Source organism: Pseudophryne corroboree, chromosome 5 (assembly GCF_028390025.1).
Source record: "Pseudophryne corroboree isolate aPseCor3 chromosome 5, aPseCor3.hap2, whole genome shotgun sequence".
NCBI lineage: Eukaryota > Metazoa > Chordata > Amphibia > Anura > Myobatrachidae > Pseudophryne > Pseudophryne corroboree.
This window is the reverse complement of record NC_086448.1, coordinates 567,777,122-567,799,502: the sequence shown is the minus strand read 5'-3', so window position 1 is coordinate 567,799,502 and position 22,381 is coordinate 567,777,122. Positions and strand designations below refer to the sequence as shown.

At 41.7% G+C, this 22,381-nt stretch overlaps 1 protein-coding gene across 12 annotated transcripts in view; it reads left to right on the top strand.

Annotated features, from left to right (window-relative positions):
* The window catches only part of NFATC1 (nuclear factor of activated T cells 1), a 272,434-nt gene that overhangs the window by 225,544 nt on the left and 24,509 nt on the right, over nt 1-22,381 (top strand). For 10 of the 12 annotated variants that reach the window (XM_063923306.1, XM_063923307.1, XM_063923304.1 and 7 more), the window contains one exon: nt 100-2,652. The exons of the other annotated variants lie outside the window; for them this stretch is intronic. In XM_063923306.1, the coding sequence (XP_063779376.1) occupies nt 100-149 (50 nt within the window). In that variant the 3' untranslated portion in view covers nt 150-2,652. Of the gene's footprint in view, nt 1-99; nt 2,653-22,381 lie in introns of those variants that run through there. 12 annotated transcript variants of the gene reach the window in all.

Genomic DNA, 22,381 nt, shown 5'->3' with positions numbered 1-22,381 from the left:
ATCATTCACAATAATATAGAGAAGGCCTGTAGATTTCTTGTTAGCTAAGGTACATGGTAGTCCTGACTACATCTTTTCTTATTGTCTTTCTTTTTGCAGTAAATGAAATCATAAGAAACGACTTGTCAAGCAACAATGTCCATTCATAGCCATGGCAATCATGGACTTTCATAGATGGATTTATCTGTCACCTATCTGCTGTGGAGTGAAGAAGATTGAGTTATGAATTGGATTCATATCACCAGGTCCTTCTTTCATGTACAGACGTTTCTATCTTGGTTACAGCAGATACATTTAGTCTTCAGCTGAATTATCATCTCAAATATAGCAAGAAACAGACATTGTGACTATGTATTGAATGGAATAAAACTGAAATACTTGACAAAAGCTGAGGACCAGGAACCACAACTGATCCACTTGGCACCACTGGATCCCGGCAGTGCCTTAAATGTTCCTATTTGTGGCATTAGGATGAATAAAAAGCTTTCTGTTAGCTACCAAAAGAAGTATTTTCGGTGCAATGAACTACAAAGCAACTGTTCAGCTTGCTGAATTTGATGGTAGCAAACTATGTCCTAAAGAATGTAAAAGCAATGCTTGGATGTATGTACACAGACTGTCACTGCTGCACGTCATAAGTCTCTGCTCCTCAAACAACACCAACTTCTATGACTCTATTCTGTATGTGTGTGTGTGTGTATATATGTGTATATATATATATATATATATATATATATATATATGTAAACCTATTTATCCATCCAACTACCTATCTATAGCACAAGGAATGACACTCCATATGCAATATATCGCTACATAAATGGATATGCACTTTATCCATTTGGAGTGCCTTTCCTTGAGCTAGATTGGATTTTGCTCTGGCACCCAAACTGAAATTGTTTTGAAATTGCCTGCAAAATGTGAAATATATATATATATATATATATATATATATATATATACTGGTCAAAGTGGGCTTGTATACTGTTTTAGTTGTAAAACGGACAAATTCCATCCACTTATATTAGCCATACTGCCACATCTTCATTTCCAATTCAATCACAATCATAGTATATATTATACGTATGTATAATGAAATAAAGCCCTCCCCGCACACAATCTGTTATAGGTGTAGGACAATTCTATCAGTGGCTGCACCTCCTTGTACCTCCTCACCTGCCAGTGACTTAAATTACAGATTTTCACAAAGAGTAGACAGGTGGGCACTCATAGTGCACCATATAAATACAGTACTAGATAGTATAAGAAGTGACTTCTGACTCTCAGAGGAGGCTGTTCACTCAAATACTGTGTGCATGCACCACTTAATGTATTTTTCATTTAGAAAAGCACAACTTATAACTGCAATATACAGTATATATATATATATATATATATATATATATTTATTTGTCTTAATTTAGATCCAGAGCACACATCAGACAAAAGCACAGCACACATCAGACAAAAGCACACATGAGTACATTGCACATAACATGTATGTTAATGCATAATTTAATCCCAGGATAATGCTGCCAGTTCCAAACATCTGTTCCCCTCCACTGACATAAGTGGTTCCTTACTAAGACATATTGGTTTACACACACGTTAACCAATGCACCATTATCCTCCATTGCCCGGCAGGTGGATGCTCTTATTTTACATAAAAAGGACTTGCCTGCTTTATAGCAAAGCAATTATTTTAAGCTAAGATGTTGCCTGCCATACCTTCATACTCCATGCATAGCATTTGGTCTGCACCCTGATACACGGGTGGGTATATTATATGCATTGTGTTGCGCAAACATGACAGCAAGCACTTTAAAGAAAACAAAAACATTGCATTAAACTAAAAGCAGCAAAGTGTAATTTGTACATAGGTGACTGTAAGATTGTAAATATTTATTTGGTTCCACAAAAGCCTTATATCTCTATAGTCCTTCTGCAGAAGGTGCAGTTGACAATCAGCTGTTATTAAACGACACTTCCTAGGAATACTCCTTACATGCTGGGAGCTGTAATTCAACAACAGCTGAGAGACACCGACTGCCTCAGACTCTGTGGGGGAATGTTACCAAAAACATGGCTGACAATGCAGTGCTATGTGACATGTATCCATGTTCATTAATATAATTTGGAGTATAGTAGAAATATATAGTATGACCCTGTTAAGTAAGTAATGTACAAGTAGCAGCTTAATATCACTAAATATACATTTTTATTACATGTAACCAAACTAGCATGGTCTAATTGAAAATGAACTGTAACTAATGTTGTGCCTTAGTAATCAACGCCCTCTTCTGGAAATATGCCTGAATTACAATCTGATTGAAGGTAACTGGCTTGAATAACTATAATGCTGTGTATTATGTCTTACTTTTTGAAAGAAAATAAAAAGCCATATTTAATATTTGCACATTACTGTGATACATTGAATAGATTATATGGCTTCTGTGTACAAACCAGGCTTTTAATTATTGTAATAACTATCTTATAATTTTTTTATGTGTAATCAAGAGTTGTTTAACTTATATATCACTATAAGATTTGCATGATAAATGTATAATAGATGACCAAGTAGACAATTCAGTGCTCAGAGACTTCGTTTGCTGGCTATTCCTGAATAATAAAAGCAATATTATGAAGCCAGTATTGCATTGTTAGCTTTCTGCATTATACTGTATCAAACCGGCTACAAAATTGCTAACATTACCCAGCACACCGTTTTATTATGGTCATCTTCCAGTGACCCCTTACAAAGAAATCTTGAGGAAAAAATAAGAAATACATTATGTAAAAGAAAAAAAGTTCATGAAGGCTTTATCGGTACAGTATATCTGACTGTTGTGATTGGGCCTACTATGTGGCTCAGGAGGAGGGTTCATCAATTACAGAACTATGGGGTAGATGTACTAACCTGGAGACGGCATAAGGAAGTGATAAACCAGTGACATGTGCAAGGTGATAAAGGCACCAGCCAATCAGATCCTAACTGTTAATTTACATATTGGAGCTGATTGGCTAGTGTGTTTATCACCTTGCACATATCACTGGTTTATCACTTCCTTATGCCTTCTCCAGGTTAATACATCTGCCCCTATGTCCATGTTGGGTAACTGTAATCTGAGATTTGTCTATTAGGTGAGGACCTCATGTATAACCAGTGGTGGCTCCAGAGGTGGGACTGCAGCACAGTCCAAAATTCAAATAGGGGAGCCACACCAACTGCCACTCCAAACACTGCCAAACATCGCTGACTCACTGGCAGTTGCTGTGCCTCCCCTATTTGAATTTTGGACTGTGCTGCAGCCCCATCTCTAGAGCCGCCACTGTGTACGACTGTCTTTTACTAGTACCCATAGCTCTTTTACACATATGACTGAGCATGAAAACTAGAGATTAGCGGATTCGGTTTTACTCGGATTTACTCAGTTCTCAAAACGGCATTTTATTGGCTCACGGATGTCACGTGTTTTGAATAGCCAATAAGATGCCGTTTTGAGAACCGAGTAAATCCGAGTAAAACCGAATCCGCTCATCTCTAATGAAAACGCCTTATAATTTGTTCTGCCTCTTGTAGATGGGTGCTAGTTGTACACATATAGAGGATAATGAGTTCCTGTATAAAATTATGTTCAGGATCATTTTTGTGGAAACTACACACTATTTATTATTTATTTATTTACTACCAGTTATTTATATAGTGCAGCGCTTTACAGAGAATATTTTGGCTATTCACATCAGTCCCTGCCCAACTGGAACTCACAATCTATATTCCCTACCACATGTACACACACACACACACACACACACACACACACACACACACACACACACACACACACACACACACACACACACACACACACTCATGCTATCCAATTAACATACCTGTATATTTTTGGATTGTGGGAGGAAACCAAAGAACCTTGAGAAAACCCACGCAAGTACGGGGAGAATGTACAAACTCCACACAGTTAGGGCTATGGTGGGAATCGGATCCATCACCTCAGTGCTGTGAGGCTCTAACAGACTACCTCCAAAGAATATGGGTGACTAATAAATTCATTTTGGAGGCTACATCAGTTTTACATGCGAATGGTGATTCAGCATTTACATAAGGCAAAGTTATGCAGGTCACTAGGTAGTGAATAGTAATATATAGTATTAGTATACAAGTAAAGATGGGCACTTAGCAGCAGAGCTGAGCATTACACACTTATGTATAGTTTGGATCATACCTTAGTAAAGTAATATAAAGCATTTTAGGTCTAATAACTGAAGCGTTGTTTTCTCATATATATTGTACAGTCCTGAAATGGGTTCCATTCAATTTGACGGTTGTCGGGATCCCAATGGTCAGGGCACCGATGCCAGAGTCCCACCAGCCGCCAATGCGGCCAGTCAGAATCCCAGCAAAACAGGACTACTCCCACACGTGGGTGTCCACGACACCCGTAAAACAGATGTAAAGCAGAAATTACTCACTTATAATAGTAGTGACGTAAACTATATTTTTATTCAGCTTTTAACATTTGCAATAGGTTCTTTCATTTCTTACCAGAGGGGAAAAAAAAGCCAGTTGGACAGTCAACAGTTTTTGCTTATGTTTCAATCAAATATTTTGGGTGAGGCCTGACCACACACATACCAAATGTACATGGCAAGCAGCAGAATTCTTCAGGAAGGACTAAAGGATAGTTACGTTACTGTGGCTGCTCATGTAACTTTCCAAAAATGAACGGAAGCTGGAATTCAGGCTTGCTTATCTTGGCTAGGGCGCACAGCATTTTATCTAGTAAAATAGTGACAACTACTGTATTGTGTGTTTGTGGCACTGCTTACTTACACGGTTATTATTAATAATAAAGAGACACTTACTGTTTGTATTAAGTAGTTCTAAATCTGTGAAAACATTGTACGTTTTCATATAGCTGTTGTGTATATAATTCCATTACCTGATAGAAAAAAACAAAATTAAAATAATAATATTTACCGAGTGGAAACCATAGGTTTGATTGCCTTTAAGTAATGTATTATAACCCTATAGACCTTTTCTATTTGTGATGGTTTGCTTCCATATTCTGATATTAATAAGTAAAAGTCAGAAATGACCGGCGACTTCTCTGAGGTAACTATTAAACAAAGCATTTTTATTTTGTTTTGTAATCTTAAATATACTATTATGGAATCTATACTGTTAGAAACTGTATAGACCTGAACGGCCATCTACCTGAGATATTCATCAGTGTCCCAGCATAGTGCATGCTCCATAATAGAAAGTAACTATTAAAAATAGAATGCATGCTGGTTGTTACAAGCAAATGGATCAGCAAAAAAACAAAAACATATGTGAATAAAATACAGCCAGCAAAGGGAGATTTTATTTTACTCTAATAAAGCAGGCTGTGTACAATGATGATATAAAAGTTTTTAACACATGTGTAGTTTACATTTCCAGCATATATTAAAATAAAGACGCTAAATTGACCATAACAGTTGGTCCATCTAGTACCATCTGCTGTATGTACAAAATGTACAACTTTGGCTCTTGTCCAATTTTTGCTTACTCTTCCAGAATGTCCAAAAGTGCCCCCTCTTGTATTTGCTCCTGGCTAAGGGGCTCACTAAGCCCACCTGTCCAGCATGAAATGCCGCTTTGTCTTTTTTTCTGAGGGAATGTGGCCACGCCTCCCAGGATTAGACCACACCTCTGAAAAGTACCTGGGTCCGTTCAGGCTCTCTGTTGCCTTATTTAAATGATGTAATGTTTGCACTATCTGCCTGCTTAGTCAACATACATGAATAAGTGAATGGTGATTCGCATATAGTAACTACTAGAAATGAAAAAAAAAAAACATTATATAGTCTCCCTAATACTATTTTTTTTTAAGTCATATATAAGAAAGCTATGATACCACAGTCTAGTGATATGACTCTTGCAGGAGACAATTATCAATCAATGATGGTGGGAGGAGGTGTGGCTGTGCTGGGACATCAGTGAGGATGCAGAGACAATGGAAAAGCTGTGAGCAGTGTAACTAGGTGTCGGTGGAGGGCTGGGCCCTAGAGGCAGCAGTTTACACGCTTTGGGCATTATCCTATTAGAGGCGATGTGATTTCAGCCGATCAAAATGGACGGATATATCGCGATTAATGACCGATGGTCATTATCGTGGTATCCACTTAGAGGCCATTTTAATAGGCCAAAATTGGAGCCGTGATCATGGGATCGGGTTTTGATGGTAGGGTTACAGAAATTGGAAAGTGTTTAAATGAAAAATAAAATATGCGAATTCCTTGTTTGTAGAAGAAATCACACCTACCGTACCTTGTTTTTTAAACTGAGTGCTGTATTAAAGTGAAATAACTACATCCTGAAGATATATTTAAAGGTTTATTTTGAATATGCTATGTCAAAAAGTGTTATCTATAGTTTAAAGTGTCTATAGGTTGACTTCCTTATCAAATTTGAATGTGATTCTTAATATATATTTCCTTTACAGTGAATAGACACCCAAAATTACATATATTAAAAAAATCTAAATTTACAATTTATTAATTCTGCAATTTCACATAGCAACAGTATATAATTAATATACATTCATGCAGTTTGCTGCAAAGTACTCCACATCTGAGTGATCACTTTTCACCATTGTATTAAGGACACAACTTTCCAGCTGTGAGTTCTCAGAGTGGGTCCTACAATCTTTACCCTACACGTTTCATCTCCAAGAGACTTCCTCAGGGGTTAATCTCTGGAATGGTATACTTTCAGAACACTTGTTGTCTATCATATTGTACACCAGATGGTTTCAATGGATCAGATCAGTTACTTTCTTGATATGTTCAAGACCTCAAAAATGCTTATGAAGGTATACCTTTAATGAATGCCATAATGCATAAAAAATAGATGTATCAAAACGTAGGCTGATGACAACAGGCAGAGCAAGATGGTGACCACCTACATACTGGAGTAAAATATGCACATTGATTTCACATAGAAGAGTATATTAAGGATCACATTCAAATTTGATGAGGAAGTCAATGAGATTTATTGTTACAAATGCAGTAAGGGAATATTCTCCCTCAGAGCTAGAAAATATATTGGAGGGCCTTCTCATAGACACAATGGACCTAATTCAGATCTGATCGCAGCAGCAAATTTGTTAGCTAATGAGTAAAACCATGTGCACTGCAGGGGAGGCAGATATAACATGTGCAGAGAGAGTTAGATTTGGGTGGGTTATATTGTTTCTGTGCAGGGTAAATACTGGCTGCTTTATTTTTACACTGCAATTTAGGTTTAATTTTGAACACACCCCACCCAAATCTAATTCTCTCTGCACATTTTACATCTGCACCACCTGCAGTGCACATGGTTTTGCCCATTAGCTAACAAATTTGCTGCTGCAATCAGATCTTAATTAGGCCCAATAAGCCATACCAGTATCTAGTCTCACTAACAGGAAACTCTTTGAGAGGAGCTTCTGCAAGTTAATTTCTATTGAATAGGCACAATATACAGGTATTATAGTAACTCTCTCTCTCTCTCTCTCTCTCTCTCTCTCTCTCTCTCTCTAATATACTGTATTAAAGAAATCTACTCAAAATGTTACATTTAGTTTTGGGTTGATTTGAATTGGTTAACATTCTAAAAGCTAGCATCTGAAACGATGGGCGTAATAACTGGCAAGTTGGAGAGGAGTGATTCCCTGACTATATGAACTGTATTGTTTGCTGCCACAGATGAATGCAAATTGCAGTGTTTGCATATTTCTTTCATCATCACAAGACAGCTCTGAGTGATTGGTCAGTTTCCGACTATAAGTACGACAGATGGTTGATCCAAGATTGTGATTTACCCTACTTATTCCAGTGACTTAATTTACTGAAACTTATCTAAATTGTTAGAGATACTGTAGTTCTTATATAGGAATGGCTGTTGTACACCTTATTAATTTTCATAAGACTAAATTTTTAAAAGTCTTGTGATGCATCACATCTGTCATCCATGACTACAGACAACACAAGTTTTTTTTGCCTGCAAAGAACAAGGCAGGAGAAAGAGTGGATTCATTGTTGCTCTACACAAATTTGCTGTCGGTGGGTGTAGGATATCCCTCTTTCGCAAGATAAGTGTCTTGGTTTAAGACCACTCCAGTTCCCTACCACACAGGAAGAGCAGCCTGAAACTGCTCTTGGCACAGTACTGCCTATCTTTCACAGCTATGTAAAGAGTCTCCTCCCATGATGCGTGGACCAAAGGAAAATGAAATAGACACACATAGGGTGGCAGACTTGGAAAGTGTAATAGTAAATCTCACCTGATGTAGTTTATAATCTCGGCATTACAGAAATACAGTACCCTTTTAGCTCAGGTCTTTAGTTAAATGCCAGGGGTTCTCACATTCTTGATAGAGAATAGGAAGACCATAGTAAATAAGCAGGCCCGGCACTACCCGCTCAGCAAAGGGATGCAGTGCAGGTAGGCTCCAGGAAGGAGAGGCGCTTTCCCTACACTGCATCCCCGCTGCTGTGCCTGGCCTCCCTGCTGCTGCCGAGAATCAGTGGAGGATGGCAGTGTGTGCCTCGCCGCTACCATCGCTAGCGGCAGCACAGCGGGGCTGTAATCAATCAGTCCCCGCTGTGAGTAATCTTTGTATGCTGCTGCTTCGGATCAGAGATTCTAGATCCATTATGATGTCTGCCGGAGTCTGGATTAATCGAGCACAGAGCTGCTCAGTCATGATCATGAGCCTGCGTGGCCCCGGAGCAGCGCTGGTGTATGCAGTTCTCTGCCAGCCTGCATGATGACCAGCTCAAATATCACAGCCAGCAGCCCAGCAGTCTCTTAACAGAAAGATATAAAAGTAGGGTGCGTTTTCAATGCTTCATAATTGTCTCGTTATAGAGAAAATATTGTCTTATGTGAAGGCAGTGTTTCTCTGAATACTACTGTGTATCTTCACTTGGCAGCACTCCTTAATATTCTGTACAGCAAAATCACTTTTTATGCACTTCTATAGTTGTAATTTAAGTTGATAATTTTCAAAGTGCTAAAAGCAGACCTATGTATCAAGCCCTGGTTGGGGCTGTCATCGCATATTAGGATTGAGCAATGGTTGCCCCAGGACGGGACCACGTTTTTTTAAATATAATAAATAAATATTCAAACGTGAATATTTAATGGGCACTTGCAGTCTATTTTGTTATCTATCAGGGAAAAGCTCGGCCTATATAACTTTATTAGCACATAATGTGAGACAGTAATGGATATACATTGTGAAAATGTTTTGAAACTCCGTGATTGATGACTGCTGTAACTTTCATATGCTTTGCTATGAGGCATACTGTATACTGCAGTGTCTGTAACGGTTACCTGCTCCCAATTCTGCCTCCAAAATTATGCACGTACTGATCCCTACCACTGGAACTCTCTTCTCCGTATCAGACTATCCACCTCACTCCAAAGCTTCAAGCTGGCTCTAAAAAAACACTTCTTAATTAACCCTTTGATGCATTAAGTATAATAACCTAATGTGAGATTTAAAAAAATAATAATGTTTTTTGTTAGTCTTCAGGGCTTATAAAAACAGAAAAAGTTTTTTTTATAAAACTAGAGAAGTTATACACATGATCACTTGAGTGGACAACATGGATCTACAACAGGGGGGGCATTATGTGTGTAACTGTCACTGGTACAGGGGCGTTATGTGTGTACGCGTCACTAGTACAGGGGGCGTTACGTGTGTAAGTGTCACTGGTACAGGGGGCGTTACGTGTGTAAGTTTCACTGGTACATGGGCGTTACGCGTGTAAGCGTCACTGGTACAGGGGGCATTACGCGTGTAAGCGTCACTGGTACAGGGGGCGTTACGCGTGTAAGCGGCACTACTACAGGGAGCGTTATGTGAATACATGTCACTGCTACAGGAGGCATTATGTGCACTGTCCCTTTTGTAAAGTATGGGAGGGCGCACATTTATAGTTTGCAGGAGTGCGCCGAACACCCTAGCATCGGCCCTGAAAATAAGGTATCATAATATTTCAACTTAAGATCTAGGGACGGATGTAATGAAGTCCGAGTTGGCTGAAGGTCGGGTTCCCGGCTGCACTCTGACGTTTTTTAAGCAGCAACCATTTACAAGGCATGGCTTTGCTAGTACTGGATTGCCGCTTAAAAAAAAAGTCTGAGTTTGGCCAGGAACCGGCTCCTCTGGCCAACTCGGACTCCATTATATCTGGCCCCTAATCTATTAAACTCATCAGAAATAGATTAATTTAGGACTTTACAGAAGTCACCATTCTGCTTGGACTCTTGTTGACCAAAATTAAATAATGGTATATTCAATGTTTATGAGAAAAATAATAGTCCCTCCTAGTCCATTGAACAACATAAAAATAAATTATTATTACACTATACAAGAATGCCACTTTACAAGAATGTCCATGTGCCAAGGGAAGAGCATCTTTACGTAATTGTCCATTAATGCTGCGAGTTCCAAACATTCTTGAATCACAAATCCCTTAAGTACAGTATTTTTACACCCCATGACAAAAGTTTTTTAATTGAGAAATTGAAAAAAAAAATCCCTACATTTAATAGATTAAGCTTACCTGCCATCCTTAAGGTAGGTTATCTAATGGTGGACAGAGTTATGATTAACAGCCACTAGCATTGGTTTTGCCTAATACATTGACCATAAATAATTTGATGTGGTCCTTCAAGTGCCTTATGGCAGCCAGTTTGGAAAATACTTCATTAAGGAAACCTGGGATTCCCTTCTTCCTTTCCTGGGTGCTCTTATCTGAGTAAATATCTTTTACAAGCAAAACATTTAGTTGTTGGGACAGGTTTGTGTTGTATTTGGTGGAAATCTTTTCACAAAACTTTTACAAGTGTACCAACTGACTTACTGCATTACAAGTGCACCAACTGGCATGCTCTGTTACATGTGTACCAACCATTATGCTTTATTATAAGTACACCAACTAGTATTCTTTGTTACAAGTACACAAACTGACATGCTCCATTACAAGTGCACCAACTGGAATGCTGTATTACATGTCCAGTACAGCAACTGGAATTCTTTGTTACAAGTCCACCAACTGGTATGCTCTGTTCCAGTTTAGTGCCCAAAAGTTGCCAATGTGCCTCTCACTGTGGGTTCTGGAAGAACTGTACTAACTTGCAGCATGTTTTTTCGCTGTACCTCTCACTGTGGATTCTGGAAGAACTGTACTGACTTGCAGCATGTTTTTTCGCTTAGTTTATTTATGGTTTGGAAAACATGAAAATTACTGATTTCCAAATTCCACATTAAATAACATTGTTTTTTAAGCCATACAGTTTGTAGGTATTTCCAAAGTATCAAGCTAATCAGAACAACTAGGAGTAATATAGTTATAATGTCTTAACTGTGTAATGAACATCATCACTGAGCTTAATTTCTTAATAAATGGTTTTTACTGGTATTACATTGTTATATAATGAGACGTGCAGTCAGCACGTGTCACTTGCAAAGACCTACCAGGATTACTGTTTAGTCACCTATCACTTATTTACAGGACAACTACATTTTCAATCCTGTATGTTGATCAGTGAATAGGTCTTGAATACTCAAAATGCTATAATGCATTGCAAGTTCTAGATAAAGTATACTGACGGATATATAGTGACTACGTGAATGAGATGCTGTTTTCACACTTGCATAGGCACATACAGTTATACTCCAGTTTGCTGTAGTAGGCCTGCTTGCTGGGAGCCTGTTTGATCAATATACTGTCACAATGGGTCTTTAAGCAAAAATCATTGAAGCTGTCTGGGTACTCTCCCTAGGGACTATGTTCTGGTGTTCAGCTCATATTACACTGTTTAGTAGTGTGTCATGGGTGTGACAGAGATAAACCTTATGGGCATTACGCAAATTAATTCCCAGAGTTCTCCAGAATCATTTTGTTGCCTTGCAACAGCAAAGTCACAAGCAGCAGGCAAAGAATCAACAGCTGATGCACAAGAGTAATGGGAATAACGGTTACCTTACATGAGTACAAGCATCCAGGCCAGAAAATGATTGGAAGCGAATCCAAGGCTGTAATGTCTCATGCAAATTACATGCAGATTAGAGATGAGCGCCGGAAATTTTTCGGGTTTTGTGTTTTGGTTTTGGGTTCGGTTCCGCGGCCGTGTTTTGGGTTCGACCGCGTTTTGGCAAAACCTCACCAAATTTTTTTTGTCGGATTCGGGTGTGTTTTGGATTCGGGTGTTTTTTTCAAAAAACACTAAAAAACAGCTTAAATCATAGAATTTGGGGGTCATTTTGATCCCAAAGTATTATTAACCTCAAAAACCATAATTTACACTCATTTTCAGTCTATTCTGAATACCTCACACCTCACAATATTATTTTTAGTCCTAAAATTTGCACCTAGGTCGCTGGATGACTAAGCTAAGCGACCCTAGTGGCCGACACAAACACCGGGCCCATCTAGGAGTGTCACTGCAGTGTCACGCAGGATGTCCCTTCCAAAAAACCCTCCCCAAACAGCACATGACGCAAAGAAAAAAAGAGGCGCAATGAGGTAGCTGTGTGAGTAAGATAAGCGACCCTAGTGGCCGACACAAACACCGGGCCCATCTAGGAGTGTCACTGCAGTGTCACGCAGGATGTCCCTTCCAAAAAACCCTCCCCAAACAGCACATGACGCAAAGAAAAAAAGAGGCGCAATGAGGTAGCTGTGTGAGTAAGATAAGCGACCCTAGTGGCCGACACAAACACCGGGCCCATCTAGGAGTGTCACTGCAGTGTCACGCAGGATGTCCCTTCCAAAAAACCCTCCCCAAACAGCACATGACGCAAAGAAAAAAAGAGGCGCAATGAGGTAGCTGTGTGAGTAAGATAAGCGACCCTAGTGGCCGACACAAACACCGGGCCCATCTAGGAGTGTCACTGCAGTGTCACGCAGGATGTCCCTTCCAAAAAACCCTCCCCAAACAGCACATGACGCAAAGAAAAAAAGAGGCGCAATGAGGTAGCTGTGTGAGTAAGATAAGCGACCCTAGTGGCCGACACAAACACCGGGCCCATCTAGGAGTGTCACTGCAGTGTCACGCAGGATGTCCCTTCCAAAAAACCCTCCCCAAACAGCACATGACGCAAAGAAAAAAAGAGGCGCAATGAGGTAGCTGTGTGAGTAAGATAAGCGACCCTAGTGGCCGACACAAACACCGGGCCCATCTAGGAGTGTCACTGCAGTGTCACGCAGGATGTCCCTTCCAAAAAACCCTCCCCAAACAGCACATGACGCAAAGAAAAAAAGAGGCGCAATGAGGTAGCTGTGTGAGTAAGATAAGTGACCCTAGTGGCCGACACAAACACCGGGCCCATCTAGGAGTGTCACTGCAGTGTCACGCAGGATGTCCCTTCCAAAAAACCCTCCCCAAACAGCACATGACGCAAAGAAAAAAAGAGGCGCAATGAGGTAGCTGTGTGAGTAAGATAAGCGACCCTAGTAGCCGACACAAACACCGGGCCCATCTAGGAGTGTCACTGCAGTGTCACGCAGGATGTCCCTTCCAAAAAACCCTCCCCAAACAGCACATGACGCAAAGAAAAAAAGAGGTGCAATGAGGTAGCTGTGTGAGTAAGATAAGCGACCCTAGTGGCCGACACAAACACCGGGCCCATCTAGGAGTGTCACTGCAGTGTCACGCAGGATGTCCCTTCCAAAAAACCCTCCCCAAACAGCACATGACGCAAAGAAAAAAAGAGGCGCAATGAGGTAGCTGTGTGAGTAAGATAAGCGACCCTAGTGGCCGACACAAACACCGGGCCCATCTAGGAGTGTCACTGCAGTGTCACGCAGGATGTCCCTTCCAAAAAACCCTCCCCAAACAGCACATGACGCAAAGAAAAAAAGAGGCGCAATGAGGTAGCTGTGTGAGTAAGATAAGCGACCCTAGTGGCCGACACAAACACCGGGCCCATCTAGGAGTGGCACTGCAGTGTCACGCAGGATGTCCCTTCCAAAAAACCCTCCCCAAACAGCACATGACGCAAAGAAAAATTAAAGAAAAAAGAGGTGCAAGATGGAATTGTCCTTGGGCCCTCCCACCCACCCTTATGTTGTATAAACAGGACATGCACACTTTAACCAACCCATCATTTCAGTGACAGGGTCTGCCACACGACTGTGACTGAAATGACGGGTTGGTTTGGACCCCCACCAAAAAAGAAGCAATTAATCTCTCCTTGCACAAACTGGCTCTACAGAGGCAAGATGTCCACCTCATCATCATCCTCCGATATATCACCGTGTACATCCCCCTCCTCACAGATTATCAATTCGTCCCCACTGGAATCCACCATCTCAGCTCCCTGTGTACTTTGTGGAGGCAATTGCTGCTGGTCAATGTCTCCACGGAGGAATTGATTATAATTCATTTTAATGAACATCATCTTCTCCGCATTTTCTGGATGTAACCTCGTACGCCGATTGCTGACAAGGTGAGCGGCGGCACTAAACACTCTTTCGGAGTACACACTTGTGGGAGGGCAACTTAGGTAGAATAAAGCCAGTTTGTGCAAGGGCCTCCAAATTGCCTCTTTTTCCTGCCAGTATAAGTACGGACTGTGTGACGTGCCTACTTGGATGCGGTCACTCATATAATCCTCCACCATTCTTTCAATGGTGAGAGAATCATATGCAGTGACAGTAGACGACATGTCCGTAATCGTTGTCAGGTCCTTCAGTCCGGACCAGATGTCAGCATCAGCAGTCGCTCCAGACTGCCCTGCATCACCGCCAGCGGGTGGGCTCGGAATTCTGAGCCTTTTCCTCGCACCCCCAGTTGCGGGAGAATGTGAAGGAGGAGATGTTGACAGGTCGCGTTCCGCTTGACTTGACAATTTTCTCACCAGCAGGTCTTTCAACCCCAGCAGACTTGTGTCTGCCGGAAAGAGAGATCCAAGGTAGGCTTTAAATCTAGGATCGAGCACGGTGGCCAAAATATAGTGCTCTGATTTCAACAGATTGACCACCCGTGAATCCTTGTTAAGCGAATTAAGGGCTCCATCCACAAGTCCCACATGCCTAGCGGAATCGCTCCGTGTTAGCTCCTCCTTCAATGTCTCCAGCTTCTTCTGCAAAAGCCTGATGAGGGGAATGACCTGACTCAGGCTGGCAGTGTCTGAACTGACTTCACGTGTGGCAAGTTCAAAGGGCATCAGAACCTTGCACAACGTTGAAATCATTCTCCACTGCGCTTGAGACAGGTGCATTCCACCTCCTATATCGTGCTCAATTGTATAGGCTTGAATGGCCTTTTGCTGCTCCTCCAACCTCTGAAGCATATAGAGGGTTGAATTCCACCTCGTTACCACTTCTTGCTTCAGATGATGGCAGGGCAGGTTCAGTAGTTTTTGGTGGTGCTCCAGTCTTCTGTAAGTGGTGCCTGTACGCCGAAAGTGTCCCGCAATTCTTCTGGCCACCGACAGCATCTCTGGCACGCCCCTGTCGTTTTTTAAAAAATTCTGCACCACCAAATTCAAGGTATGTGCAAAACATGGGACGTGCTGGAATTTGCCCATATTTAATGCACACACAATATTGCTGGCGTTGTCCGATGCCACAAATCCACAGGAGAGTACAATTGGGGTAAGCCATTCCGCGATGATCTTCCTCAGTTGCCGTAAGAGGTTTTCAGCTGTGTGCGTATTCTGGAAAGCGGTGATACAAAGCGTAGCCTGCCTAGGAAAGAGTTGGCGTTTGCGAGATGCTGCTACTGGTGCCGCCGCTGCTGTTCTTGCGGCGGGAGTCCATACATCTACCCAGTGGGCTGTCACAGTCATATAGTCCTGACCCTGCCCTGCTCCACTTGTCCACATGTCCGTGGTTAAGTGGACATTGGGTACAGCTGCATTTTTTAGGACACTGGTGAGTCTTTTTCTGAGGTCTGTGTACATTTTCGGTATCGCCTGCCTAGAGAAGTGGAACCTAGATGGTATTTGGTAACGGGGGCACACTACCTCAAGAAATTGTGTAGTTCCCTGTGAACTAACGGCGGATACCGGACGCACGTCTAACACCAACATAGTTGTCAAGGCCTCAGTTATCCGCTTTGCAGCAGGATGACTGCTGTGATATTTCATCTTCCTCGCAAAGGACTGTTGGACAGTCAATTGCTTACTGGAAGTAGTGCAAGTGGTCTTCCGACTTCCCCTCTGGGATGACCATCGACTCCCAGCAGCAACAACAGCAGCGCCAGCAGCAGTAGGCGTTACACGCAAGGATGCATCGGAGGAATCCCAGGCAGGAGAGGAATCGTCAGAATTGCCAGTGACATGGCCTGCAGGACTATTGGCATTCCTGGGGAAGGAGGAAATTGACACTGAGGGAGTTGGTGGGGTGGTTTGCGTGAGCTTGGTTACAAGAGGAAGGGATTTACTGGTCAGTGGACTGCTTCCGCTGTCACCCAAAGTTTTTGAACTTGTCACTGACTTATTATGAATGCGCTGCAGGTGACGTATAAGGGAGGATGTTCCGAGGTGGTTAACGTCCTTACCCCTACTTATTACAGCTTGACAAAGGCAACACACGGCTTGACACCTGTTGTCCGCTTTTCTGTTGAAATACCTCCACACTGAAGAGCTGATTTTTTTGGTATTTTCACCAGGCATGTAAACGGCCATATTCCTCCCACGGACAACAGGTGTCTCCCCGGGTGCCTGACTTAAACAAACCACCTCACCATCAGAATCCTCCTGGTCAATTTCCTCCCCAGCGCCAGCAACACCCATATCCTCCTCATACTGGTGTACTTCAACACTGACATCTTCAATCTGACTATCAGGAACTGGACTGCGGGTGCTCCTTCCAGCACTTGCAGGGGGCGTGCAAATGGTGGAAGGCGCATGCTCTTCACGTCCAGTGTTGGGAAGGTCAGGCATCGCAACCGACACAATTGGACTCTCCTTGTGGATTTGGGATTTCGAAGAACGCACAGTTCTTTGCGGTGCTTTTGCCAGCTTGAGTCTTTTCAGTTTTCTAGCGAGAGGCTGAGTGCTTCCATCCTCATGTGAAGCTGAACCACTAGCCATGAACATAGGCCAGGGCCTCAGCCGTTCCTTGCCACTCCGTGTGGTAAATGGCATATTGGCAAGTTTACGCTTCTCCTCCGACAATTTTATTTTAGGTTTTGGAGTCCTTTTTTTACTGATATTTGGTGTTTTGGATTTGACATGCTCTGTACTATGACATTGGGCATCGGCCTTGGCAGACGACGTTGCTGGCATTTCATCGTCTCGGCCATGACTAGTGGCAGCAGCTTCAGCACGAGGTGGAAGTGGATCTTGATCTTTCCCTAATTTTGGAACCTCAACATTTTTGTTCTCCATATTTTAATAGGCACAACTAAAAGGCACCTCAGGTAAACAATGGAGATGGATGGATACTAGTATACTTATGGATGGACTGCCGAGTGCCGACACAGAGGTAGCTACAGCCGTGGACTACCGTACTGTGTCTGCTGCTAATATAGACTGGATGATAATGAGATGAAATCAATATATATATATGTATGTATATATAATATCACTAGTACTGCAGCCGGACAGGTAGATAATATATATGTACTGTGTCTGCTAAAATGTTTAAAATAAAGGAGCGCTTGTTATAATTAGTACCGCTTATACCTGTAAAAAAATCTGGGTTAATAATATATGATGTTTACAGCCCCTTTCAGAGGTATTTTGTTTAAGATGTGGAAGTGGAGTAATGAGGATTCCAAATAGGATGCGGTCCGGTACCCGTTACGGGTGATGTTCATGCGGAGCAGTCCCGTCCTAACTATCCCTGCTAACCCTACCTTACAAGGCGCTGACTGCGGCTCGCTTCCGGTGCTGGTTTCCTCGCCGCTTGTTAGCGGTACGTGTGCAGATTACTCTGCCGGGCGTTCAGTGATGACGTGCGGCTGCACCTCCTTCCTCCGTCTCTCTCTCTCCAACGCGTTTCGGGGTTAAACCCCTTTCTCAAGGATGAGGGAGAACGATTTCCTTTTCCTTTTTATTTGTTTATTGTTAAAAAAAACGTACTGTGTCTGCTGCTAATATAGACTGGATGATTGATAATGAGATGAAATCAATATATATATGTATGTATATATAATATCACTAGTACTGCAGCCGGACAGGTAGATAATATATTTATTAGGTAATGATGACTGATGACGGACCTGCTGGACACTGTCAGCTCAGCAGCACCGCAGACTGCTACAGTAAGCTACTATACTATAGTAGTATGTACAAAGAAGAAAGAAAAAAAAAAACCACGGGTAGGTGGTATACAATTATGGATGGACTGCCGAGTGCCGACACAGAGGTAGCTACAGCCGTGGACTAACGTACTGTGTCTGCTGCTAATATAGACTGGATGATTGATAATGAGATGAAATCAATATATATATGTATGTATATATAATATCACTAGTACTGCAGCCGGACAGGTAGATAATATATTTATTAGGTAATGATGACTGATGACGGACCTGCTGGACACTGTCAGCTCAGCAGCACCGCAGACTGCTACAGTAAGCTACTATACTATAGTAGTATGTACAAAGAAGAAAGAAAAAAAAAAAACCACGGGTAGGTGGTATACAATTATGGATGGACTGCCGAGTGCCGACACAGAGGTAGCTACAGCCGTGGACTAACGTACTGTGTCTGCTGCTAATATAGACTGGATGATTGATAATGAGATGAAATCAATATATATATGTATGTATATATAATATCACTAGTACTGCAGCCGGACAGGTAGATAATATATTTATTAGGTAATGATGACTGATGACGGACCTGCTGGACACTGTCAGCTCAGCAGCACCGCAGACTGCTACAGTAAGCTACTATACTATAGTAGTATGTACAAAGAAGAAAGAAAAAAAAAAACCACGGGTAGGTGGTATACAATTATGGATGGACTGCTGAGTGCCGACACAGAGGTAGCTACAGCCGTGGACTAACGTACTGTGTCTGCTGCTAATATAGACTGGATGTTTGATAATGAGATGAAATCAATATATATATGTATGTATATATAATATCACTAGTACTGCAGCCGGAAAGGTAGATAATATATTTATTAGGTAATGATGACTGATGACGGACCTGCTGGACACTGTCAGCTCAGCAGCACCGCAGACTGCTACAGTAAGCTACTATACGCTATAGTAGTATGTACAAAGAAGAAAGAAAAAAAAAAACCACGGGTAGGTGGTATACAATTATGGATGGACTGCTGAGTGCCGACACAGAGGTAGCTACAGCCGTGGACTAACGTACTGTGTCTGCGCTAATATAGACTGGATGATTGATAATGAGATGAAATCAATATATATATGTATGTATATATAATATCACTAGTACTGCAGCCGGACAGGTAGATAATATATTTATTAGGTAATGATGACTGATGACGGACCTGCTGGACACTGTCAGCTCAGCAGCACCGCAGACTGCTACAGTAAGCTACTATACTATAGTAGTATGTACAAAGAAGAAAGAAAAAAAAAAAACCACGGGTAGGTGGTATACAATTATGGATGGACTGCCGAGTGCCGACACAGAGGTAGCTACAGCCGTGGACTAACGTACTGTGTCTGCTGCTAATATAGACTGGATGATTGATAATGAGATGAAATCAATATATATATGTATGTATATATAATATCACTAGTACTGCAGCCGGACAGGTAGATAATATATTTATTAGGCAATGATGACTGATGACGGACCTGCTGGACACTGTCAGCTCAGCAGCACCGCAGACTGCTACAGTAAGCTACTATACTATAGTAGTATGTACAAAGAAGAAAGAAAAAAAAAAAACCACGGGTAGGTGGTATACAATTATGGATGGACTGCCGAGTGCCGACACAGAGGTAGCTACAGCCGTGGACTAACGTACTGTGTCTGCTGCTAATATAGAGTCTAGACTGGATGATAAATTATTGATAATGAGATGAAATCAATATAATATCACTAGTACTGCAGCCGGACAGGTAGATAATATATTTATTAGGTAATGATGACTGATGACGGACCTGCTGGACACTGTCAGCTCAGCAGCACCGCAGACTGCTACAGTAAGCTACTATACTCTATAGTAGTATGTACAAAGAAGAAAGAAAAAAAAAACCACGGGTAGGTGGTATACAATTATGGATGGACTGCCGAGTGCCGACACAGAGGTAGCTACAGCCGTGGACTAACGTACTGTGTCTGCTGCTAATATAGACTGGATGATTGATAATGAGATGAAATCAATATATATATGTATGTATATATAATATCACTAGTACTGCAGCCGGACAGGTAGATAATATATTTATTAGGTAATGATGACTGATGACGGACCTGCTGGACACTGTCAGCTCAGCAGCACCGCAGACTGCTACAGTAAGCTACTATACTATAGTAGTATGTACAAAGAAGAAAGAAAAAAAAAAACCATGGGTAGGTGGTATACAATTATGGATGGACTGCCGAGTGCCGACACAGAGGTAGCTACAGCCGTGGACTAACGTACTGTGTCTGCTGCTAATATAGACTGGATGATTGATAATGAGATGAAATCAATATATATATGTATGTATATATAATATCACTAGTACTGCAGCCGGACAGGTAGATAATATATTTATTAGGTAATGATGACTGATGACGGACCTGCTGGACACTGTCAGCTCAGCAGCACCGCAGACTGCTACAGTAAGCTACTATACTATAGTAGTATGTACAAAGAAGAAAGAAAAGAAAAAACCACGGGTAGGTGGTATACAATTATGGATGGACTGCCGAGTGCCGACACAGAGGTAGCTACAGCCGTGGACTAACGTACTGTGTCTGCTGCTAATATAGACTGGATGATTGATAATGAGATGAAATCAATATATATATGTATGTATATATAATATCACTAGTACTGCAGCCGGACAGGTAGATAATATATTTATTAGGTAATGATGACTGATGACGGACCTGCTGGACACTGTCAGCTCAGCAGCACCGCAGACTGCTACAGTAAGCTACTATACTCTATAGTAGTATGTACAAAGAAGAAAAAAAAAAAAAACCACGGGTAGGTGGTATACAATTATGGATGGACTGCCGAGTGCCGACACAGAGGTAGCTACAGCCGTGGACTAACGTACTGTGTCTGCTGCTAATATAGAGTCTAGACTGGATGATAAATTATTGATAATGAGATGAAATCAATATAATATCACTAGTACTGCAGCCGGACAGGTACTATATATATTTATTATGTAATGACTGATGACGGACCTGCTGGACACTGTCAGGTCAGCACAGCACCGCAGACTGCTACAGTAAGCTACTATAGTAGTATGTATAAAGAAGAATGAAAAAAAAAAAACCACGGGTAGGTGGTATACAATATTATATATATATATATATATATATATTATATACAATTATATATATATATATATATATATATATATTAAACTGGTGGTGATTGATTATTAAACTGGTGGTCACTTCAGGTCACGTTGCAACTTGCAACTAGTACTCCGAGGCCTAAGCAGACAATCACAAAATATATTATTATTATACTGGTGGTCAGTGTGGTCACAACAATGGCAGTGTGGCACTGACTCTGGCAGCAAAAGTGTGCACTGTACGTTATATGTACTCCTGAGTCCTGCTCTCAGACTCTAACTGCTCCCCACTGTCAGTGTCTCCCCCACAAGTCAGATAATACACTTACAGTCACACTATCTAATCTATAAATATCACTTCAGCAAGTAGTATAGTAGTATACAGTATAGTAGTACTCCTCCTAATAATGCTCCCCAAAATACTGTGTCTCTCTCTTCTCTAAACGGAGAGGACGCCAGCCACGTCCTCTCCCTATGACTCTCAATGCACGTGTGAAAATGGCGGCGACGCGCGGCTCCTTATATAGAATCCGAGTCTCGCGATAGAATCCGAGCCTCGCGAGAATCCGACAGCGTGATGATGACGTTCGGGCGCGCTCGGGTTAGCCGAGCAAGGCGGGAAGATCCGAGCCTGCTCGGACCCGTGTAAAAAACCTGAAGTTCGGGCGGGTTCGGATTCAGAGGAACCGAACCCGCTCATCTCTAATGCAGATAAAGGCTTATTTTATTATAGAGTGTCATTTGGAATGAGTTGTAAAATGACAAAATATCAGACAAGCTTACCTCCTAGTTCTCTGTACTCCAAAATAGGGACACTTTGGGGATGATGCAGAGTGAGCCGTTTGCAGAGCATAACTTCTGTGTTTTCACACTGTGCATGCTCCGCCATCATGTTAGCATGCAGTGTGTGCAAGT